At 51.8% G+C, this 21116-nt stretch overlaps 1 protein-coding gene across 3 annotated transcripts; it reads right to left on the bottom strand.

The window, feature by feature from the left end:
* Window positions 1-16: 16 nt before the first annotated feature.
* Window positions 17-20594, bottom strand: ATP13A2 (ATPase cation transporting 13A2). 3 transcript variants are annotated; one of them, XM_078379457.1, is made up of 29 exons: window positions 20387-20594; window positions 17493-17566; window positions 17157-17324; window positions 16525-16583; window positions 15702-15801; window positions 15183-15262; window positions 14870-14947; window positions 14163-14265; window positions 13823-13957; window positions 13573-13639; window positions 13155-13286; window positions 12098-12265; window positions 11282-11392; window positions 10834-10880; window positions 10003-10191; window positions 9674-9880; window positions 9034-9147; window positions 8558-8714; window positions 8139-8259; window positions 7922-8046; window positions 6675-6817; window positions 6291-6404; window positions 5743-5822; window positions 5018-5170; window positions 4164-4260; window positions 3227-3450; window positions 2851-3002; window positions 2204-2376; window positions 17-1741 (listed from the first exon to the last, which is right to left on the bottom strand). In XM_078379457.1, the coding sequence occupies exons 1-29, from the start codon at window positions 20394-20396 to the stop codon at window positions 1571-1573; spliced, it is 3552 nt and encodes a 1183-aa protein (XP_078235583.1). In that variant the 5' UTR covers window positions 20397-20594; the 3' UTR covers window positions 17-1570. The 3 variants fall into 3 exon arrangements, with proteins under 3 accessions (XP_078235583.1, XP_078235584.1, XP_078235585.1); XM_078379458.1 differs by having other exon boundaries at window positions 14163-14232; XM_078379459.1 differs by lacking the exon at window positions 9674-9880.
* Between the last annotated feature and the right edge of the window lie 522 nt (window positions 20595-21116).

The following is a 21116-nucleotide window of genomic DNA, read 5'->3' as shown; positions in this document are numbered from 1 at the left end:
CTATTGGGTGTTTCCGTTTTTTGAATCAACCTTTTTTTTATTTGTACAGCTGCTGTTTTGAAACATTACAGGTGCTGTTACATTTGTTTCACAAGGAGGGCTGAAAAGGATTAATAGAGCTACATAAAATCATTAAAAAGCATTATGAAAGGGGAAATCATATCCTGAATCTCAAAAGACGAGAAAGGGCACTCATTTGTCTTTCATCACATGGGCAGTTTTCACATAAATGTTCTTTTCTGGGCTGGTTTGTGAGAGGGGTGAAAGGGAGATTAGGAGATGGCACTCAGATGTGGTTCAGTTGTGGCAATTTTTTCCCCATCCCTTTCCCTGCAATCAGCTGCTTATGCTGATGTTGGTGGACTCCCGGAAAAAAACAAAGCTGGTTGCAAATCGGAATCAAAGTGGACAAGTAAAACTATTCAAGTTTATGTTCCACTTAAATAAAAAAAATGGTCTGTGTGCAGAAGTTGCTTTGTGGCACCTACAGCATCCATGCCTTCAGAAAGTGACGACACACTTCAGGAATGCATGGACAAAAAGCCGCAGAGCTGGAAAAGAGCAGGCACTCCAGCAAGCCAGGCCTGGATGCAACGAGCACGGATTCCCCGCTGGTTGCTTTCCAGATTGGACCCAGATGTCATGAAGCAGCGCCCATTTTTCTTTTCACTCTTGACAGTGCATTGGGTGCAACATGAAAACGGCACACTCCCCTCCAGATCACCTGGAAGAGGTACAGGGGACTCGGGCCTGCCTCAGATCCAGAAACACGATTCACAAGCTCTTGATCACGCTGAGTGGGGGACGTCTGGGGACAGCCATAGTTGGGAAAGGATCCATCAGTCACCTGCCAAAGCTGCCACACTGAACCAACTGACGCTCCCACGGATGTGGCTCTAGAGAGACCCAAAGCAGGCAAGGAGCATCCCCACGCTCAAGGGAGAATTGGGGCAGCTTTGCTGAACTTGGAATGATCTCTAAAGGCTGCCAAATCTTCCAGAACCTGGTGGAGAGTCAGGAGGCCCATCCCCAAAGCCAAGACGAGAATGGCCATCCCTACAGTAGGTTCGCATTCTGCACCTACCATCAGCACCTCCCCTGCCTCTGCACAGGAATGGAAATAGCCTCCCAACGCCTACCAACCAGCCCCCTCTCCAACATTACAAAGAGGACAGAATTGGCCAGTTTCTTCCACACCCATAATGTGATGGTGAGAAGGCTCGAGGGCTGTAGGCCAGGAGTTTTGCTATGGCAGATTTCTGTTCCCTCTGGCTCTCCCATGGGGAGGAGAGTGCCTTTTGGCCGTCGTGCAGGGGAAATGAGCAATGGGAACGCGCACAATCCATATCCCGAAGGGTGGAGGGGAGTGGACCCCCGGCTTTCACCAGGCCTGCTGGTATCATCAGGGCCTCTGGCTTGCAGAGCTAAGAAGCCACAATGTACAGCACGGCTTCTGGTGGAAATAATTTAAGTAGCCAGAGTTAGAGGAAAGATGCATGTCATGCAGGCTCAAGAGTCCCTGGAGTTCACACAGAGCGAGAACAGAGCCGGGCAGTGGTGTGGTTTGTGATCATCTGGAAGCAATGGAAATTTTGCTGTTGGCAAAGAGGGCTTCATGGAAGGGTGGCCAAGGGGGCTGCTGGTGGCTCAACTCTCGTTCCAGCCTCTTGAAGAGCTTCTTGGGTGACCTCTTACGCCGCAGCGCCCGTAAACTGCTGAGCAGGCCATGGTCCAAACCAGTCTGAAAGGTGGATTGTAGGGTTGATGTTTGTGTGTGTGTGAGTTTGTGTACTGGTAAGATTTGTTGTAAATCTATCTAATTAAATACCCCACCACTACCATCGCCACCCTAATGTATGTATGAATCAGAAAGGTCACCAACAAGCTCTGCCCACTACCCTGCCCTGTGGGGAAACAGACCCTAACATGCAGATGCCATAAATCAATCATGACTAACAGCAGTGGACTTATTACCCCTCCAAGAACTGTCCTAACCTTGTTTAAACCCAGCCATTTCTCAGAGGTAAATGTTGGCAGAAGTCAATTCCACAACGACCTTTCCTCTCCTGCCTGCGTCTTTCCTTAGCTGGGCCGGGCCATCCTTTACGTAGAAGCAGCTTCTACCTCTCTAACATCCTACCATTTCATGTGAATTCTGTGATGCCCCTGCCCCCATTTCAACATCCACTGATGTCCTACATACCTCCAGCACAAAGGCCAAGAAGAAGTGGAGCGTGGCCATCCCAAGCAAGATCGCCTTGAAGTTGAGGTCACTGATGTCCTTCAGTTGTAACCAGCTTTTCATGAAACTCAGTGGGTAGAGGGTGAGCCAGATCATGAGGCCAAAAAGAAGTATCAAGGCGATTAAGAACACCACTGGAAAATGAAAGATAATTGAGAAAGAGAAACCTTTTTAAATTTCCCCAGTTTCCACAATAACAAAACATACAGCAGAGAGGTGGTGAGAAGCAGCAGATCGATCAGAAACATGCCCTGCTTCTCATGCTGAAAGCGAGTCACCGTGTGTGCCTAAGCCACGTATCTTCAGGGAACAGGAATAAAAAATATGAAAAGAAAGGGCAATGGCCACAGGTGACGGCAGTTAGTCAGAAAAGAGAGGGGAGGAGCAAGAGGGAAGCCTAGGGCAGAGCCGTGGGGGAAGAAAGACTAAGCCCAGCAGGGAGTGACCAGCCCTCCAACAGGGTGTGTGCGTCTCTCTTACATACAAGCACTTCCAAATCCACCATGTCAGGATGCTCAGAAAGCCGTCTGCGCAACCCTGCAGCTGCCCCTGGACTAGATGAGTGGGGAAGAGTTGGGGGGGGATCTAAGGAAGAGGGGCGAGCTTACCATTTGTGTAGAGTGGCTTGCGGAAGGGGTGGCCTTTTGACATGGCCACAGCTAGGGTGAGATACTGAAATCCTGAGATGCAGAACAGTACGGTGTTTTCATAATTGGGGAGGTTGTGAGGGGCTGTCACCGTCTTGTTGAGTGGAACATACCTGGGTGTAAGAGAGAAAGGCTGAGTCAAGGCTGCGTCCCAAAGAGGCATCTGAGGGGCAGACAGCGAGGGGATCTCTCATGCCAGAAAAATGGCGGCCTGCATGGGCTGCTGAGTTAGTGGCTACAGAGGAGGCGAATGCCAGCCAGCCAGAAAGCATGCCCCTGCTTCTGCCAGCACCGCCCTAGCCTTGCCATGCCTCGTGGGCCGGCAGCTGCCACTCACCAGGACTGGGAGACGGTGATGAAGTAGCTGATGACCTGGATGGCAATGATGAGCCCCGTCTGCAGGAGAAGGCTGCCCAGGACAACCACGCTGAGGAGAGTGCCTTGTGGGCGCTGGGGGCCCAGGTGCTTCGCGGGGGCCGTCTTGCCCATCAGGGCAGCCACGGTGGTCGTGATGATCAGGTCGAAGAATAAGAACTGCAGATCGCCGAGGTTGGTGTTAATCTGGGAGGGAGGAAGACGGACAGGGAGAGGAGACTCTCATCCTTCTGAACATGGACAGACAGACAGACAGACAGGCACAACGAGAGAGAGAGAGAGAGAGAGGAGGAGGAAGTGGGAGTCCCAGGAACTGGAGTCTCTTGTGGAAATCAGACCCTTTCCTGGAAACTTACTTCTCATCATGTCCTTAGAAAACTATTTCTGCCATAATCTTTTACAAAATACCCTGAGTGGAGATACATATGCCGTACAAATCTATTTTCACAGCCGCAATGACCTCCGAAACCCCCAGTAACTCTAGACATTGCAACAAGCAGCAACAGAGGTAGCTTTATAAAAAAATGTTGGAAGAAAAAGATTCGCTCAACTGTAAAAAAGATGTCCTGCATAATTACAGTAAGTGTGAATTTAACATTCCACCATAATGAAGAACGAAGTACTGAACTGACTGGCATCATTTCTGCTTGGAAAATCAGGCCTGCTCAGCTGTCTTGCGCTGGTGGTTTTGCCCCTTGAAACACAACACGCCTTATTTTTCCCTACCGTTTCCTCCCACCTTCTGACAGAAGATGTTCACTCTAACAGTTGCACAGGTGTCTTACTCGCTATTCTACCATCTGTAGCAAGAAGGAAGAATACCGGACAGCTGAGTAGAAGGCGGAGAACACGAAAGGAGGACTATGACAGGAGCTGCCCCCTGGGCCCACAAAGCTTACCGTATAGAGTAGGAGCACCGAGACAAACTGGACAAGGCTGTAGAGGGCCATGTACTTGAAAACTCCAAAAGAGGTGACCAAGGAACATCTCCCTTCCCTAGAAGGCAAAGGTCACCCGGAAGAAAACATACTTATCAGAAGTGAGGGTGGGAGTGGGAGCGGAAGAGGCATCGTAGCCTCATAGGCTAGACCTTGAGCTGTTATGGAAGGAGAACGTGCCAGAGTACACCCGTTGTCGTTTTAGTTTTGTTAGGTTCTCCCATTAGACCATGAACTCAACGGAATCCTCTCCTTGCATATTAGAAAGCATTTCAATAAACAAAACAAACACATGCTTCTTGTTGTTACACGAGGTACCCAGAGGTCTGCTTAAGTACCAATGAGCTTCTACACCACTGGGCCCAATGTACTGGAGAAGAAGCTGCACTCCAAGACCCCCATTCCTCCGATGCTGCTCCGATCCCTATTCCCAGCAGCAGGAGGATAACCCGGACAGGTTCCAGCTGCAACAGGCAAAGAGTCTTTCTAGGCAACAGCCCCACAGGGAAAGAGAAGGAACATCTTTATTACTTTAGAGGTTTGCAAACAAACTGTTCAATGGGCAGGTGTGGGAGAGAAAAATGCCTGCTGCTGCATTTAAAGCTGTCCTACAAAGTTACTTAATCTGCCAAAAAAAGTGTACAATGTGAATTTTTCAAAGAAACAAACTAAATTCTCGCCCGCACTTTATGAACAGCGCTGGATGTTCTGAGCTTCACGGAAAACACCACCAGGCCCTCTCCCAGAGAAGCTTGGAATTTGCTGAGAATTTAACCTTGAGCTCTTTCCCAAACAGAGCAGCTCCTCTGACCTACCGTAGGATGACTGGGACACACTCAATGTTGGCTGTTCTGGAAGTGAAGGGGGATGCGACAGAGGCCTCCGCTTCGGAGAGGGAGATCCCCACATCAGCCGCTTTCAGTGCCCCACAGTCGTTGGCACCGTCTCCACACATGGCCACACAGTAGCTGCAAAAAGCAATAGCAGCATCCAGAATACAGGTTTCTTACCCCACTCTCTGCCCCTTTGGACGCCCAACGATCAGCAATGCAACCCCATTAACCCCTTCAGAGGGCAAAATCACTCCCAGGGCTCCGAAGCGGCCACCTTGAATTAACCCTGCCTAACCTCTCACACCCCCACAATGGAGTTACACCTCACTCCTAAATATTTAACAACATCAGCAACAATGTGAAAATAAATTATATGGTTGGAAAAATAAACCACTACATGGACCACACCTGAGGAATATCGATGGAAAGCATGATTCAACTTGGACATGGCTAAAACAGAGGATCATGAAAAAAGAAACCAAACATTGGATTATTGCTGCACAAGAACAAGTGCTCCAAACAAACGGGATGAAAGCTAAGATCCAAGGAATCAGTGCTAACAGCAAATGCCAACTCTGCCAAGAAGAAGATGCGACTGTCACACCTCATCTGCGAATGTCCAAAGACGGCACAAACAGATGACAAAATTAGACATGATAGAGCCATTATGCAAAAATATATACTGTACCTCAACCTCAAACACTAACCTCAAGTCTTGCAATTTCTGAACTAAGAGTGTTTTTTGATCAGGAAGCATCCGGGCAAAAATGGTGGCCCGGACTAGTATCTGCAAACATAGAGAGAGCTGGGTCATTGTTGGTTTCATAGCCGGATGCCACAAATGACAGTGTGATATCTCAACCACAACTTTGCAGAAGCCTTTGGAGAGATGTACGATGTTCCTCCCGGGAGGCTAGGCAGGTTTAAGATGCCCAAACAGCAAAGAATAGGCTTCCAGTCTACCCTACAGGTTTTGTTCTGCTGCCCATCCAGCCTCTGCCTCCAGTCTGAACCATCAGGCCCAGGAACAGGCTCCGAAAGCACCAGAGGATGCTTCCCACCCCTTGCAACTGGTGTTTAAGGACATCACTGGTTTGTCCATACAACCTGTGCCCTTGGCTGCTGTCCAGGAGGGAACTCTCGCAAAAGCAAGCAGGGGAACGATTGTCGGTTAAGTGTCTGCAGGGGGAAGGAGGGGGGAGGGAAGATGATGAGGGGCTCGATGGCGGCCTGTGAGTTTGTTCCCCAGGGCTACCTTCGGCAGGAGTTCTGGGAAGTGCTCACAAAGCACAGCGAAGGACTTTCCATTCAAGGCGAAGTGGCACCCGTTCTGCTTTGGGAAGCAGCCGCCTTCCCGCTGGTATGACTCCTGAAAAGAACCCAACCATTAACTTACGGAGGCTCCGGTCCCACAGCCTACCTTTCTACACACATCCCTGAACTTTTCTGCCACCGCTCACCGGCAGTGGGACTGTCTCCCGATGGGAGTCCCCCAAAACGAAGGAGTGGCCCTCTCTGGTCCCCAACCATTGCCCATGGAGCCATCAGGTGGTGGTGGTGGGGGGTTTGAGGTCCCTCCACTGCTGAGGCCTCAGCCTGCGGCCCGCCAAAGAGCCACACCGAAAGGCGTCTCACTCACCTCTGGCGGCTCAGCAGGGATGAACTTGAGTGCCGCTGGCTGACCCTGGCCAGGAGGGGCTGCATTGGCAAAGACCACCTGCTCCTCCACCTCCACCATCCGGCTGCTCTTGGCCACGTTCACAGCAGTGAGCATGTTGTCCCCTAACGTGGAGGAGGCAAGGAGGAAAATCACAACAACGACATTAAACATTCTGTTTCCAATTCCCTCTTTGACAAACGGACAGCTTGAGAGGACCAGGGATCGATTTATAAGGTCCGTACATTCTACCGAGAGAGCTCAAATTGAACATAATTATTTCCAAAATGAAAAATGACCGTTTTCAGTATGGTCGTCTGTTAATATCAATTACCCTTTTTGACAGGTTTGATGTAAACCTGAAAATAATTGTTAATCCAGTTTTGTATGAGGCAGTTGTAAAGAACTAAAATACTGTAATTATTTGTCAGGATCCATGCTAAGAATGAATGTAAATGTAACAATTTATACAGCTGGGATGATACAAGATACTTGTATCAGCTGTGAAAGAAAGCCAAGGATTGGCTGAGCCAAGAATAAAACCAGCAAGCCTCAGCACGCTCTGGTTGTGGTGGTGGTGTTGACATGACGTCGTGGAGAAAACCTTGGAGAAGAAGACTCTGACTGCTGGACTGATTTACAAGGACTCTGAACTGATTTATGCCTAAACTCTGTTGATATTACTGTGAATGACCACTGGACTGAATGAGGACAAAACTGTATGTATGTATCCTGCAACAAACTTGATTTAATATAATTTTCTGCTATCAATACTGTCTCTTTGTTTGGTGACTTCATCAATCTGGGAAATTCTACTTCTTAGCGCCACCTGGCACGCTACAACTTTCCTTCAAAGAGATATAGAACGAGGCAGCTGGCGGAGGCTTTTCGGAGCAGAAGCCCCGTGCGGGGAGGAAGTACTGCCTCGGCACCACTTTCCAGCTCCCACCTCAAAGTCTTCCTTGATCCTGATCTGACTGAAGCAGAGGGTAGCCGAGAGGCCTCACGGCGGGACCAGACCAGAGGGATGGACTTTCACACAGCCCTCTCTCTGGCTACAGCTGGACCTGAGCATCTTCTCCACTTCCTCTCGTGAATGGAGGAAGACCCCTAACAGGCTCCCCTTCCATGATCTGCGTCTCACCAGGAGACCAAAGGTTTGCAGAAAAAGAGGCACTACCCCCCCACCCCCACCCCCAGCAACAGGCCGGCCTGCCTCCCTTTCCTACCTGTGACCATGACTGTCCGGATCTGAGCGCTGCGCAGCAAGTGGATCACAGGAGCCGTTTCTGATTTGAGGACGTTTTTCATCACCAGAAGCCCAAGGAAGGTCATCTCACACTCCACAGAGTCCCTGTTGATTCAAGGAGAAAGCTTTGATCAGCAGCAGCAGCAGCAGCAGGAGAAGGAGGAAGAGAAGTAGAAGATGCCTTGTAATTCAGTTACCTTGTTGCTTCCTGGGCATCTTCGAAAGTCCTGGTGGCAGCCAAGATCTTGTGGGCCAGGCCCAGAACACGGAACCCGTCACTGGTAAAACGTCGCAGGGTCGGGGAGAAATCTGCAGGGACTGCAAGGCCGAGTGTGAACCTTTAGAAAGCGAGCCACGGGCTGTTGCAAAAGATGGGGAAGAAGCCCCCATGACCAGCGTGACCTTACAGGTCCAGAAGGGAAGCAGCCCCTACGGGACCCCCGCCCCCTTTCCCCCGTGAGAGGGAATGGCAGGCCACCGAGGGTGCGCCCTGGCCTTCCGCAGGAAGAGCTGGGGGGGGGGGTGACGCGCAGAGCCATGCCAAGGGAGGAGCCTGCTGGGAAGGAGGGGGGTGAGATGGGGGGGGTTGAAGAAAGGGAGACATGGGGTGCTAGACCTGATGCTTGCGTGCAGAGACTGGCCACCGTCTCTGGGGCTCCTTTCATGTAGGCCTCCGTGGGGCCAACGCCTGGGGGTCTCACCAGCACGCTCATTCTTTGAAGGGAGGAGGAAAAGGCGAAGCGGCGCAGAACAGCCAGGGGTCGTGGGGAGTCCTTCGAAAGAAGAAACGGGACGGCCGTGGCCACCTGGGTCTCCAGAAAGGGATTGTGGGGGGGGGGGGAGGGAAAGGAAGAGGACTCTGGTTCCTTCCCATCAGGTGCAAGGGGGGTGGAAGAGGCCCCTGTTCTGCCAGATGACCCAACCCTCAACCCCACCCCCATCCCATGGGCTGCTGCCCTAGACGGCCTTGTCAGGAAACCAGGCACCCCTTTTTGCTCTTCTTCTTCTTCGTGTTGTTGTTGTTGTTGTCCAGATCTTCATGGAGCCCCATCTTGGGCTGCCAATGGATGGGCCAAGATCTGGAAGGCTTACCCTGCTGTGAGGCTCCTTTTCCTGCTCTGGGGGCTTCATCAAGACCTGGGCTCTTGTCCCAAAAAGCTGGGCCACTCCTGCCTCCCCTTCTGGATCTTCAATCTCCTCCTGGGTCTGAATGGAAAAGAGGGGGGAGATTAGAAGGAAACGAAGCCATCTCTCCTCCCCCCCGCCCCCCTTTCCCTCTGCCCCCCAAGTGGTGCCACAAGGGGGAGGAAGGGAGAACGTGGGGGCCTCGTATCCTGATCTGACTCTGGTAGCATCGCATCCTAAGAAGTGAGGAATGGCGCTCTGCAGAGGGAGTCTGGCCCTTTGCCCCAGCCACGGCATGTTGGGGAAATGGGGATGGATTGGGGGAGAGGCTTTCCTGAAGGGCCACATCGTTACCAGAGGCCAGCAGTCGCCTCCTCTTAGGAGAGAACCATTTCAATTGGACAAGATCTGAGGAGGCATCACAGATGTGGGCTCCAGAAGCCCGTACTTCTCCTTTTTCTTCACGGACAAAAAAAATCCAAGGTATTCTGCTGCAATATCTGTCTCTCCGTGTGGTGCTCAAAGGGAGAGGCAACAACAAGGAGAACTTTTATACTTTTCTCCAGAGCAAAACTCTTGACAATTTCTTCTCCCGACTCCTCCTCACCCATCCAGTGGATTCCAGCATCTTGAGGTCAAGAGGGTCCCCAACAGGCTGACCCCCAAGCAGGGAGATGGAGTGGCAGGAGGCCAGGCAATGGAGGAGGGGCCCCGGTGCCAGGCCGTACGGCTCACAGACGAGGGGGAGGAAGCAGTTATTATCCTGGGGGACGACGCCCCAGACATCCAGTCCGTCCTCCGTTAGGGTCCCTGTCTGGTGGAAGACACCAATGAACTCAAAGTCCAGCCAAAGAAGCAGGTGAATAAGGCAGGCACCACCACCACCACCACCACCACCACCACCACCCCCGGGTCCACATCAAAGTAGATCTGTACCTTATCAAAGCAGACCAGGTGAACTTTCCCAGAAAGGTTGATCCGGGGAGGGCTGATGCAGAAGATGCCATCCTGCTTCAGGCGTGTCTGGGCGTAGATGGCGCCAACGGTCATTGCAGCCGGCAAAGCAGGAGGCACCACCACGGTCACAATGTCCAAGGCGCGGGTGATAATCTGCCCAAGGGGAACCTGTGCACCACGAAAATATAAGGGAACCAGTTGTTGGGGCTGAACTTTGGATCCTCTGTCTGCAGCAGCAGCATCCTAAATCATGGCATCCCCTGACCTCTGAAGGGGCTGTGCTGTGCCACACCACCCCGGGGCCTTGCAGGAAGAGTTGCCTGGGACTGCAAAATCTGCAGCCATCCTTCCTGCCACCGGATGCAGGAGGAGAAGAAGAAAAAGGAAGAGAAGGAGAATAAGCTGGTTGCAGGATCAAAGGATGCTTTAGAAACAAAGCCATTCCATTCCAAATAAGCCCTTCTGTGGGCAGCAGTGCCGGTGGAGATCTAAGCCTTGTCCCTAAAGGTTTTTAGGCTGTGAAAAAAGTTTTTTAGGATCTGAAAAATTTGGCAAGGGAGCATATGAACGCTTGCCTCCTCTAAAGCATTAGGGACCGTCTGCCTTGCTGCCAGCTGGTACTCTGCATGTGGGTCCTTGTATGCTGGCAGAGATCTGGGGGCAGAAACAGAACCAGTGGTGGGTTTGGAACCACCAAGGATCTCCTCTGTTTTGTGTTGAGAAGCATCCATCACCTGCCCATAGTGGGAGAATACCAAACCACCCACCACCCACCCACCCACCTCCTGGGTCCTCAGGAATGTTACATACCTTGTTTTTAATTAAGATGATAATGCTGTAGGTAGTACCAAGAGCAGCTGGAAGAGAGGTAAATGTAAAGCACCATGATCTCACAAGGGAGTACAAGGACTGGAGATATGACACCAAGGAAGAAAATTGGGGGAGAGAAACAAATACACGCAACCTTGGTGGCTCTGTTAAGCTATTATTCACAGCATCACGACCTGTGTTCTGCAAAGCGACATCAGCAGCCGAGGAAGGGAGCTGCCCTGAGTCAGCCTAAGCAGCAAAGAGTCGGTCACAGAGCCAGAGGTCCTTCCTGCGGGAGAGAACCTGGGCGACCCCCCCCTTTGTGGGTACCAATGCCAGAGTACCTTGTCCAAACACTGTCGTTCTCTCCCAGACCCACCCCAGTTGGGCTCAGTGCCCGATGCAGCTAGTTTTTGTTTTTAGTTTTAAAAACTGGATGATGTCTTACCCAAGATGGCAAGGAAGGCAACAAACTTCCCTGCATCCTTATAAAATTTAAAATGCACTGGCTTGGGGAAAAGCATAGAGCTGATGAGGTCTCCTTTAGCTGTGAAGAAGCCTGGCAAGGAAGAGAAGAACAAAAAAACTGTAACGAGACTCTCACTGAAGGAAGAGAAAACACAGGGAAGGCTGCCTAAAAGACATGCAAAGCCGAGCACCAGAGGCACCAGCCCCCTCGGTGGAGGGCTGGGAAAAAAAACACACGAGTGCATTCCTGTGAATGCCGTGGTTACAAAGCCGAGTCCAGATCAAAACTATACCGAAGGGTATTTCAAAAGTTATCCTCCCCTTCTCCTGGAGGCGCCCTGAGACAGTGCAGCTTGCCCAAAGGTAGACAGGCTGGCTGTACTCAGGAGAGGCACAGTGGGGGGAATCAAACTCCCAACCTCAGGCTGCACAGCCAGAGGCCCAAACGAATGGGCTAGCTAACCAGGATGCCATGAAGAGCTGAAGAAATTGAGCTTCCTTGAGTCAGAAATCTCTGTCTGGGGACTGAGTTCATCTGCAGCCCTCAAGGCAGCTTGGCCTTGGCCTGCTGGAGGAATCCTGGTGTCCTTTTAAACCCTGCCCACCCTTATAGAGTTGCGGCCAGTGGCTTCATCAAAAGTCCTTTGGGGTCGTCCTGTATCTGTATGGACACATTTGCTCTTTAATGGGGGTACAATGGGGTTTTTACATATTAATTGCAGCCCTTTCAGGGGTGATCTTGAGAGAAGGAAAGCTCCTGATGCAAAAGATAGTGAGGGGGGGCAGAGAAACACACCTGTCCGAGTTACCACGGCCAGCACCTCAGCACCTAGGTAGGAGCGGGCCTGGAGGACCTGAGTCCCACAGAAGAGGGTGTGGCGCTTGTGCTCCTCAGGGGAGTAGACGGGGCTGGCTGCCGGGGCGCCTTTGGGCAGAGGGGTCTTCGTCAGCGGCACGCTCTCTCCTGCGGGGGGGGGAAGGGGCAATTGAAAAAGAAAAGAAGAACAGATGGACGTTATTGACCTTTCTCTGCTATTCAAGATGCGGGTAATACGATAAGAAATGACAACATGATGCGATCAAAGTTTTACTGTTCTGTTTTTTTTTTAAGGTACAGAAAAAAAAGGTATCAGGCCTGACAGCTGAGCTGAGATCAGTTCTTACTATATATACCCTCCTTCTCCTCAAAGGAAAATGGCAAAGCTTCCTGGGACTACAGGACAATTTCTCAGTGGCCGTCCGATGGAAATGAACTGTGGTCTCCTGTAATGTGTTGTTATACTATCACATGGCTTTTGATTTACAGAAGCCTTTTGAATGACTCCTTTCCAGCAATTTAGCAGCCACTGCTTAGCCATTACACACTCTACATGGTGGCTGAGGTTTTCTTCACTGACTGGATTGTAAGAGTCCAAACCTAAGTGCCACCCGATAAAAGCACACTGTAGCTTGACTGTTCTGTTAAGGTAAGGCTAACCCTTCTCGCCACAAAGCCCTGGGGTTCAGTGGCTAGAGTATAAGAGTAGGACGCCAAAGACCCAGGACTGGTCCCTTCCTGCGAAGAAGCACACCTGGCCACCGTTGTTGACCTGACACCCTCTTGTGGCCTGACATACCTCTGAAAGTGGTTCTTGTAAATATTGTAAAGACTGGGGGGGAGAGTGGGAAGAGAGCCATGCACAACATCTCCCAACTCAGTGAACGGCCGGTGGTATAAAATCCGACTGATTAACGGAGAAGAGGCAATAAACAGCCCATGTGTGGAACAGTTGTTGAACAAGAGGTCTCCCCGCCTCTCCCCTTCCGCGGACAGCCATCTCTGTGACCACTTCCCCCCCTTCATGGCTTCTCACCAGTAAGCATGCTTTCGTTGACCAGGCATTCACCGGAGATCAAGACGGCATCGCAAGGAACCAGCAACCCATCCACGGGCACCACAAAGCAGTCACCAGGCACAAGGTCTATGGAACTCACCGACACTTCCTCTGTAAGAAAAAAAAATTAATGGAAACAAGTCAGCTCTCCTTTTCTCCCGGGGTCCCAGACTGAGGGAGGGGGGAGCACTTCCTGCTCATCTTGTCCCTCTCCCCAGGTGGCCGTGGTCTAACTTCCGGAAAGAAAGGGAAGCCGGTGGCTGCCCACGCCCCGGCTCAGAGCCCTGCAGGAGTGATGCAGGAAGCAGTGTGCCCTGTCACAGGGCAAAGGGGAGGCCCCGATCCTCGTTGACTTGCTCCTCTTATAAGAGCCACCTACAGGCAGGCACTCACTCACCCCCGGGAGCTCTGCAGATCCTCACACAGACAGACATCTTCACCATGTTCCTTAGGGTGACCGTTTGCTGTGAGAACCAAAAAGAAGGGTCAGGACCGCCATTTCCCTGCCCCGGGCAATGCAAGGGGAGCTGACCTCTGAGAGGTGGCAGGGGCAGGATCTCTAAAGCGAAAGGGGACGGGAGGGGGCGTGTGCCCTCCGCACATCACCTGAGGCTCTCCGTTCTCACCCCTCCCTTCATGTGACCCACCTTCCTTGTCTGGTAGAGAGAGATCCCTATGGAGAAGGCGGAGATGACCAAGATGCAACTGGCATAGGAGTAGTATTCTTCACACAACCACAGGATGATACTGAATATCTGGAAGATGTAGAATGGGTTCAAAATCTACAGAATCCGGGAGAGAAAGCAGAGGAAGAGGGCAAGTTTAGAAAGACTCCAGAGGCTGTGGAGGCCTTCCCACCTGTAGGGTCTTCCGTGAAGTGGTGGATCACGGGGCAGAGGTGGGAACGTGTGGGGAGGGATTTGTTACTGCTGGGAAAGAGTCCCTCTCCCGTCCAAAAAAAAAAACCCATCCTTCCTCACAGCGCACCTCATCCCTCAGCAGCTGGATGTAAGGCTTCACTGGGACATCAATTAAATTTGGTCCATAGAGCTTTCTCCTGGAAAAGGTGGAGAGCATGAGGAGGGTTAGGCTGGGGAGTGGAGAGAAGCACATACAGAGCAGATTTAGGACAGGGAGGGTGATAAGAAGGCCCCTCCCAAGCTCAGTTTTGGACGAAAGACCACCTTACTTCACGCTTCAAGACAATCCTAGCTTCATGGGCATGGGGGAGACAGGGTTCAAAGGAAACACTGCTAAATGAAAGGAATATGAAGAAAGCAAGGACTTTGGAAAATGGAAAAACACATGTAATTTTCAAGAGTTTCCTTGTTGTGCCTGAAAGGACGTGGAAATGTACACTTTCCAGAGCCAAGGTCCTCTGGAAATAACCTGTTCGTACCTCCTCCTTGTTTTCCTACAGCTCAGTAGTAATAGGAAAAGTCATGGCAAGGGGTGCACACAGAGGAACTGCGGCAAGAAAGTCTTGTGTCCCCTGATTTCATCACAAGAATTTATATAAAAAATCAGAACATTAGAAACCCTATCTTAAATTACCCTGTGAGTTGAGAAATCAATGAAATCCATATGTCTCTGATACCCAAACACTGCGGATGTTTACAAATATGCCAGGCTTCCTTAAGCTCCACAACAGGCTTAACTAACTTCCTTTATCCAGAAGGGTTACGCCTACTTACCGTGCAACCTGTTCTTCGATACTCAGCCCACAGTGCGAGAGGTGGATATCTGAACATGTCCAGTTATCATTTAACACACTGCAAAGTATGAATGAAAGATGAGTCACATTCTGCCTGTGACAACCACTGTAAAACAGCAATTCAATTTGTTCAAAAACCTCACCTACCACCAGCTGCACATAATTAAATTCACCAAACTTTGTGAATATTTCAAAACATAAGGGGGAGGGCACCTTTCTACTTAAAGGTGGAAAAATGAAGGACAGTGATTTTCAAAGAATCCAAAGAAGGAATCCTTATGGGGCACGCTCACCTGGCCTTGCAAAACACCTGCCATTTCTCAATCCAGATGTAGCGCAAACCTTCAAAGAGATAGTATCGAAGGATGTTTTTCTAAACAGAACAGAAGTGTCATTAGAAAGAATCTTCATGAACCTTGATACTGAAGAGCAAAAGGAAGTTACATAGATAAATCACATTCAAAAGGCTAAGAAGGGAGAGGGAAGGCTGCCCCAGTGAGAGAGAGAGAGAGAGAGAGAGAGAGAGAGAAGTTAGGAAAGAGAGTTAGCCCCGGACAATACAACTGGATGGGTTTCCCCTTCCATCAGCCGTACCTTGTAGAGTTCCAAGCAGAACTTGTCACAATACAAGATGTCACATGCAAACCTTGTACACACGTGGTGGATCTCTCCCCCCCCCCCCCCACCGTCCAACTCCTCACAAGAGTGAAGAACATAAACTTTAATAAGCGGCCAGAAAGTGACTATGTTAAAATGCAACGGCTGATTGGGGCAATTTCTAACCACATTTGTCAGAGACGAAGGACACCCACTGCCTCCTGGTGGAGCCCAACAGTGTCTCGGGTTTCCTCGCCATCATCTGTCACTCCAACAGCAACGCTGCCTCTTCCGTCATCTCTTTGGTGCTCAAGGCTTCACAGGGAAGAGGCCAAAAGAAAAAAATTAAAAAGTTTTACATGTGTAAAGCATTAAAACAATTAAGTTGCAAAGCAATCAGTCAACTCTCCACCCAAGCAAGTTTAGAAATGTCTGCCTGATGCTTTCTAAATGTGTCTTTTTTGGATATACACTCCTGTGTTTTTAGAATGTAATTTCAACATTCTTCTCATTCTTTTATTACACTTTTCACATGAGTGTATATTGGATAGAATTCCAAATTGAGAATTTCCATTTAAGTTTAGCTTTCATATATTTTTACAGCATTCCAACCTATATCTTTTCTTATCCTTGTAAGAATGGTTTCTAGGTATTTAATCTCAAGACGGTTACATAGAAGCAATGTAGATACATAAACCTTCCAAAATTAGACAAACTGACATCGTCCGGAATCATGGAAACAATGAAAAGTCCTATACCTTCATGCCCGGATGAATCTAGATCTTTTTGGATCGAATTGCCTCATGTCATTCTGGATTTTATCCTTAACTGGAATACATGTGAGCTGTGATGAAATCAAGCTTCTGCTTGTTCCAAAGAGGTGTGTGAATTTCTGCAGGGCTCATGGGGAGCTGTTTGGTCAGACCTGACCTGACAGCAACCTGCCATGATTTTGACTTTTTTTGGTTCTACAGGGAGGGTATTAAAAGCTGGCCCTGTACCCATGACCTCTGGGAACTGGCTCTGTGCCTTACTCACCTGCCTTCCTCCATCTCCTCTGTTTGGACCCTGGCTGTGAAATACTGACCAAAGGGATCCTACGAAAGAACAGGAAGAAGCTGCCTGGAAGCGTGGTTCACATGGTTAAACAGAGAGAAGCAAAATCTTCCCACCCCCAGCTATCAACCTCCCTGCAGAAGCACAAATCTTTCCCCTCCCCTCCTCCCAGTGGGAACATTTCAGAGGAGGAATCCTAAATACACTCCCCGAGGGGAGGGCGGTTTGGAAATGCTGGCAGGCCTCAACTGACAACCCACAACACCACATGTTGGGTCATCACGAGACACAGTTGTTGGACTGCAGGCCCTTCACGGCTCTTATACAAGAGGCTTTTATCGACAGGAAGCAAACAAAGAAGGAACAGTTCTAATAGCATTACTGTGCTGTTTAAAGTACATTTTTGATTGGCTGTATGATGCTTTAGTTTATTCTAAATTTCCTCTGATAAATAAGGACCAGGACTGGTTACTTCCAGCTAGACCCTTCTCCGCACAGTCGATTGCCCCTTGTAAAAAGGTGACGTTTTGACTACACGTGTCCAACATTTGCCTTCACGTCCCTCCTGGTGCCAAAACTTTCCAAACATTTTCCCCTCCCTTAATTCCACGTACTCTGATCACCACCCAATCGGCCTTCCGAAGTGGGCAACGGCTGCATTTGGCCTGGACTTCGAACCGTGGTTTCCAGTGAAAGAGGACAAGCGGCAAGCCCACCATGAGCACCGAGAAGACATGGCAGAGCGCAACCTTCCACGGCCTCCTTTGGTAGCCGCACACGTCCTGGGAAGGGAAGGAAAAAAACGGAGCACTTTGACTCCTGCCTGGCAAAGAAAAAGCCGCTGTGCAGGAGAAGCCCCACTTCTGGGCTGCCACCCTTTCCCCCCCACCCTTCTCCCTGTCTCAGAAAGCCCAGAGAGAGGTGCCCTTTCCCTCAAACTCTGTACTTACCATACAGGATTTGGGCGGGTGTGGCTGGAAGGTCCTGTACACAGAGGGGCGGCCTGCTTGGAGGCGACGGCTACCTGACAACGTAAGAAGAACCACCTTCAGCCACTCCCTTATAGCCTCTCTCTCACCGTCAGGATCCCTCACCGGCTGGAGGGGAAGCTTCAAAGACTCTTTGTGCTCTTTCCCTACAGAGGCCACTGACTTTCATTAACTTGAAGTCTGATGCAATCACAGATTAGAAGATGCTCTTTGAAATACAGTTAAAAAGAGGAATTAAGGTCCAGCAGAGTACTTTCATTAAAGGCATGTATGCTGTAAACTCATTTTGTTCTCAGAACTCTCAACAAAGGGGCAAAAAGGAGTTAGACCTGAAGCCTTCCCAGCAGATTCGCTCCGACTACAGACAGCTCCCCGTCAAGCTAAACTGCTCTGAAGCCTTCGTTCAAAAGAGCACCAACCAAGATTCCCTCTAAGGTGTGTGCCTGTAACCAAAGAGTGGCACACACCGGGGTTTGTCTGGAGGCTGTCCCTCAGAGCTGCCAGGCCCCCTTTCCTGTCTTCTGCCGTTCCCCTCTTCCTCCTGTTACTCCTGGTTGTTGGCATTGCTAACGTGGTAGAAAATTTTAAAAGGGGGGTAATGTTTATTCTGGGCCATTTCTCCTCTGGGTGATTTCCTCTTGCTGCTTCTCTGGATAGAAGACAAAGAGGTGGCAACGCAGCAGCACTCCCAGTGACACCTGGCGACGGATGCCCACCACACCTCTTCTCCAAACACAGGCACGGGAAGGAGTTGGCAGGCGCTTGGGGTGTGGAACGGTGTTCACACCAGACCTGTTACAGGCCTCTCTCCCGGGCAGCTCATGCAGCTGAGCCAACGGACCCTCCTTGGCCATTCTGCCCTCAACGAGGCAGGTGGAGAGCGGCAGGTGCCTCAGTTATGTTTTTGGCCTGACAGCATGGCGGTGGCGGGGGAGACGCAGGTGGTCCATCATGGCCCAGAAATCAGCCAGATGATAACCTACATTTCCCCCCCCCCATGGCTGCAGACCAACCCAAGTGGGTGCTCATAAGCCTGAATTATGTTACAAAGAGGACCTCGTGCGTGTACAAAGTGATTTTTGTTCCCCACTGATCAGGGAGAGCAACACCAAAGCCAGGTTTTGGGGAGAACTCAGGCAATTTCCTAAACTGAGGTCACCTTGTAACAGAATGGAACCAGCCTTATATTATTATTATGATTGTGTTTTGACAGTAGAAGGGTGGGGGGGGCACAGAGACTCCTAAAGGACCAAGGCTGAATAAATTTTATTCACATTCTTGGGAGTGAAAACCTCATTGAAAAAAAAAATTAAAAGAGCTGCCACAGGTTTCAACTGCCCAAGAACACTTCTTTCTGTAGGTGCCAGTCTCTCTAGTTCCTGGTTCTCAGGAAATGAAAAATGCTTGGTCAGTGTGTACTGAAATCTCCGAAGACTGAAATAAGGTCCCTCAGGTTTTATTGAAGGCCTTGCTAGTTGCTACTTCAAGTCAGAAGATATTATGGAAATCTGATTGACATAAACATGACAAACTGTATGCAGTGTTTGGGTAGAAGTGGCAGCCCATCTTTCAAGAAAACTCTGCATTCACTTCTCCCCCAGATTAAATAGATTTGTGCCAAAACCAACCAAGTTTGTTTTCCATACCAAATCCCCAAAACTCTGGAGCAACCTCTGCCAATTGTTCCCTTTTGCTGGTTCTGCAGCTTCAAGCCTTTCTTTAAAAATAAACAAAAGTGAAACCTGCTAGGATTCTCATCACAAGATACATTGCCCTGCTTTTGCTGAAGGCAGAAAATGCCCAGGCTTACGCAAGCCTAGGATTTATTTTCTTCCTCTCTTCTTTTTTTGCTGCTTGACCCTTCATGCCACCTAACCATAATAAGCCCAGAAGGTCAGAGGCCAAGACCCACAGAGGCCACCTCCCATTGGGCTTCAGAGGCCGGCTTTCCCCAGGCGAGTCTCCGGTGGGCTCCAAAATGATATCCAGAACAAGAGAGGGGGAGGGCAGAGCCCGGAGCCCCCCCCCCCCACTCCCAAGCAGGAGTAGCAGTCATAGGCATCGACGCAATAAACCCTCCAGACCCTGATCATCCTCATCACAGCAATACTTGCAGAAATGCAGAACGTAGTACGGAGCAGGTCGGCGGCGGCGGAGGAGGCTCCCCGAATCCCCGGCGGGGGGGGCGCGGCGGGTCTGCTCTGGCGAGGCTTTTCGAGGGACTTCCAGCCCCTGCCCTACTTACTGCCAGGAGATGGAAAGGGGGGGGGGCCGCCCAAGCGCTGCAGGCGCAACTCCCCCCCCCCGCCGCCCTTGCTCCCTCCCCCCCCCCGGGTGAGCACGCGCGGGATTCCGCCGGGGGCCGCGAGAGCCGAGCCGGGGATGCTCTCGAACTCTCCCTCTCCCTCTCTCTGCACCTCTTTGGGGCTCCGCTTGCAGACCACCGGGGCCGCCTCTCCTTCCCGGAGGAGGGACTCAGGGGTTGACTCCGGACCTCGCCCCTGATGGGTGCCTCGTCGCCCTCACGAAGGCGCCTCCCGGCCCGTCCAGGGGCGAGATCCGGAGGGTCTCCAAGGGAGGGGCGGCACGAGAAGCCACTCCCGGGCGGAAAGCGGGCGCGGGAGGAGGAGGAGGGGGAGCTCCAGGCGCCCCCCCACCCGACGGGACCCGCGGGGCCCCCGCGACCCAGAGGCGGGCATTCCGTCCCGGGGGGGTGAGAGCGAGCCCCGGCGAGAGGAACGGCCCAGGGCCCCCCCTCGGGGCACCCCCCCCGGCTGCCTTCCTCGCCTCCAAAGCAGGAGGAGGGAGGGCAGAAGGACCGGGCCAGCTGGGCTCTCCTTCCCGCCCCTCCTCACCTGAGCTCATGGCCGGTGGACCTGCCGGCCCTGCGGCGCCGGCCTCCCTTCGCCAAAGGCGCGCTTCCCCGGCGGCGGCGTGGCGGCTCCAGAGTGGCTGCCCGGGAGGGCGGGCGGGCGGCGACCGCAGGTCCCCCGGCGAGCGCTGACGCGGGGAAGGTGGTGGTGGTGGGAGTTGGGTCGGGCGCCGGCCGGGCGAGCGGAGTGGGCGGGGCCTGGAAGGGGCGGGGTTTCTCTCTCCCTGGCCCCGCCCCACCGCCGGCCCCTCCCTCCCTCCCTGAGGAGTCTTCGGTCTGCGCCGGTCAAGGAAGGAGGCGCTCCTGCCCCCGGGAGTGGGGGTGGGGCTCGGGGGGGGGCAGCCTCTGCCCGGGGCTCCAACGCGGGCGGGGAGGGGAAGCGGCGTCCCCGAAGGCTAGGGGGCAAACCACGGGGACCGGCGGCCCCCCTCCACCCGCAGGCCCTCTCTCAAGACCCGGCCGGAGGGGAACGAGGGCCGACGCTCGGCAAAAGGGACGGGAAAAGAAGCCCGAAGGAGCCGCCTCTCCCTCCCCCCCCCGAACCCCCCGGTGCCTAGAACACGCATCCATCATCCGGGAGGCCCTCGCCGCCCTGGATGCCTTTTGTGGGGCGACGTGTGGGGTGCCCGGGGGGGGCAGGCGAGAGAGGAGCCGGCCGCCCGCTCTCGTGGGCAAAGAGAAGGAGGGCCGGCTCGTTCTCGCCCCCCCCCCCG

Source organism: Pogona vitticeps, chromosome 7 (assembly GCF_051106095.1).
Source record: "Pogona vitticeps strain Pit_001003342236 chromosome 7, PviZW2.1, whole genome shotgun sequence".
NCBI classification, from domain to species: domain Eukaryota; kingdom Metazoa; phylum Chordata; class Lepidosauria; order Squamata; family Agamidae; genus Pogona; species Pogona vitticeps.
This window is presented reverse-complemented; position numbering and strand designations above follow the sequence as displayed.

What these genes read in the sequence shown, in the direction of transcription:
- ATP13A2 (XM_078379457.1), bottom strand. An exon ending in ATCGAAGAACAGGTTGCACG is followed by an intron (nt 14,266 to 14,869) that starts GTAAGTAGGCGT and finishes TCCACTCCCCAG; the next exon opens with CCTAACCCTCCTCATGCTCT. An exon ending in CGGTGCTCCTACTCTATACG is followed by an intron (nt 3,451 to 4,163) that starts GTAAGCTTTGTG and finishes CCTCCCTCCCAG; the next exon opens with ATTAACACCAACCTCGGCGA.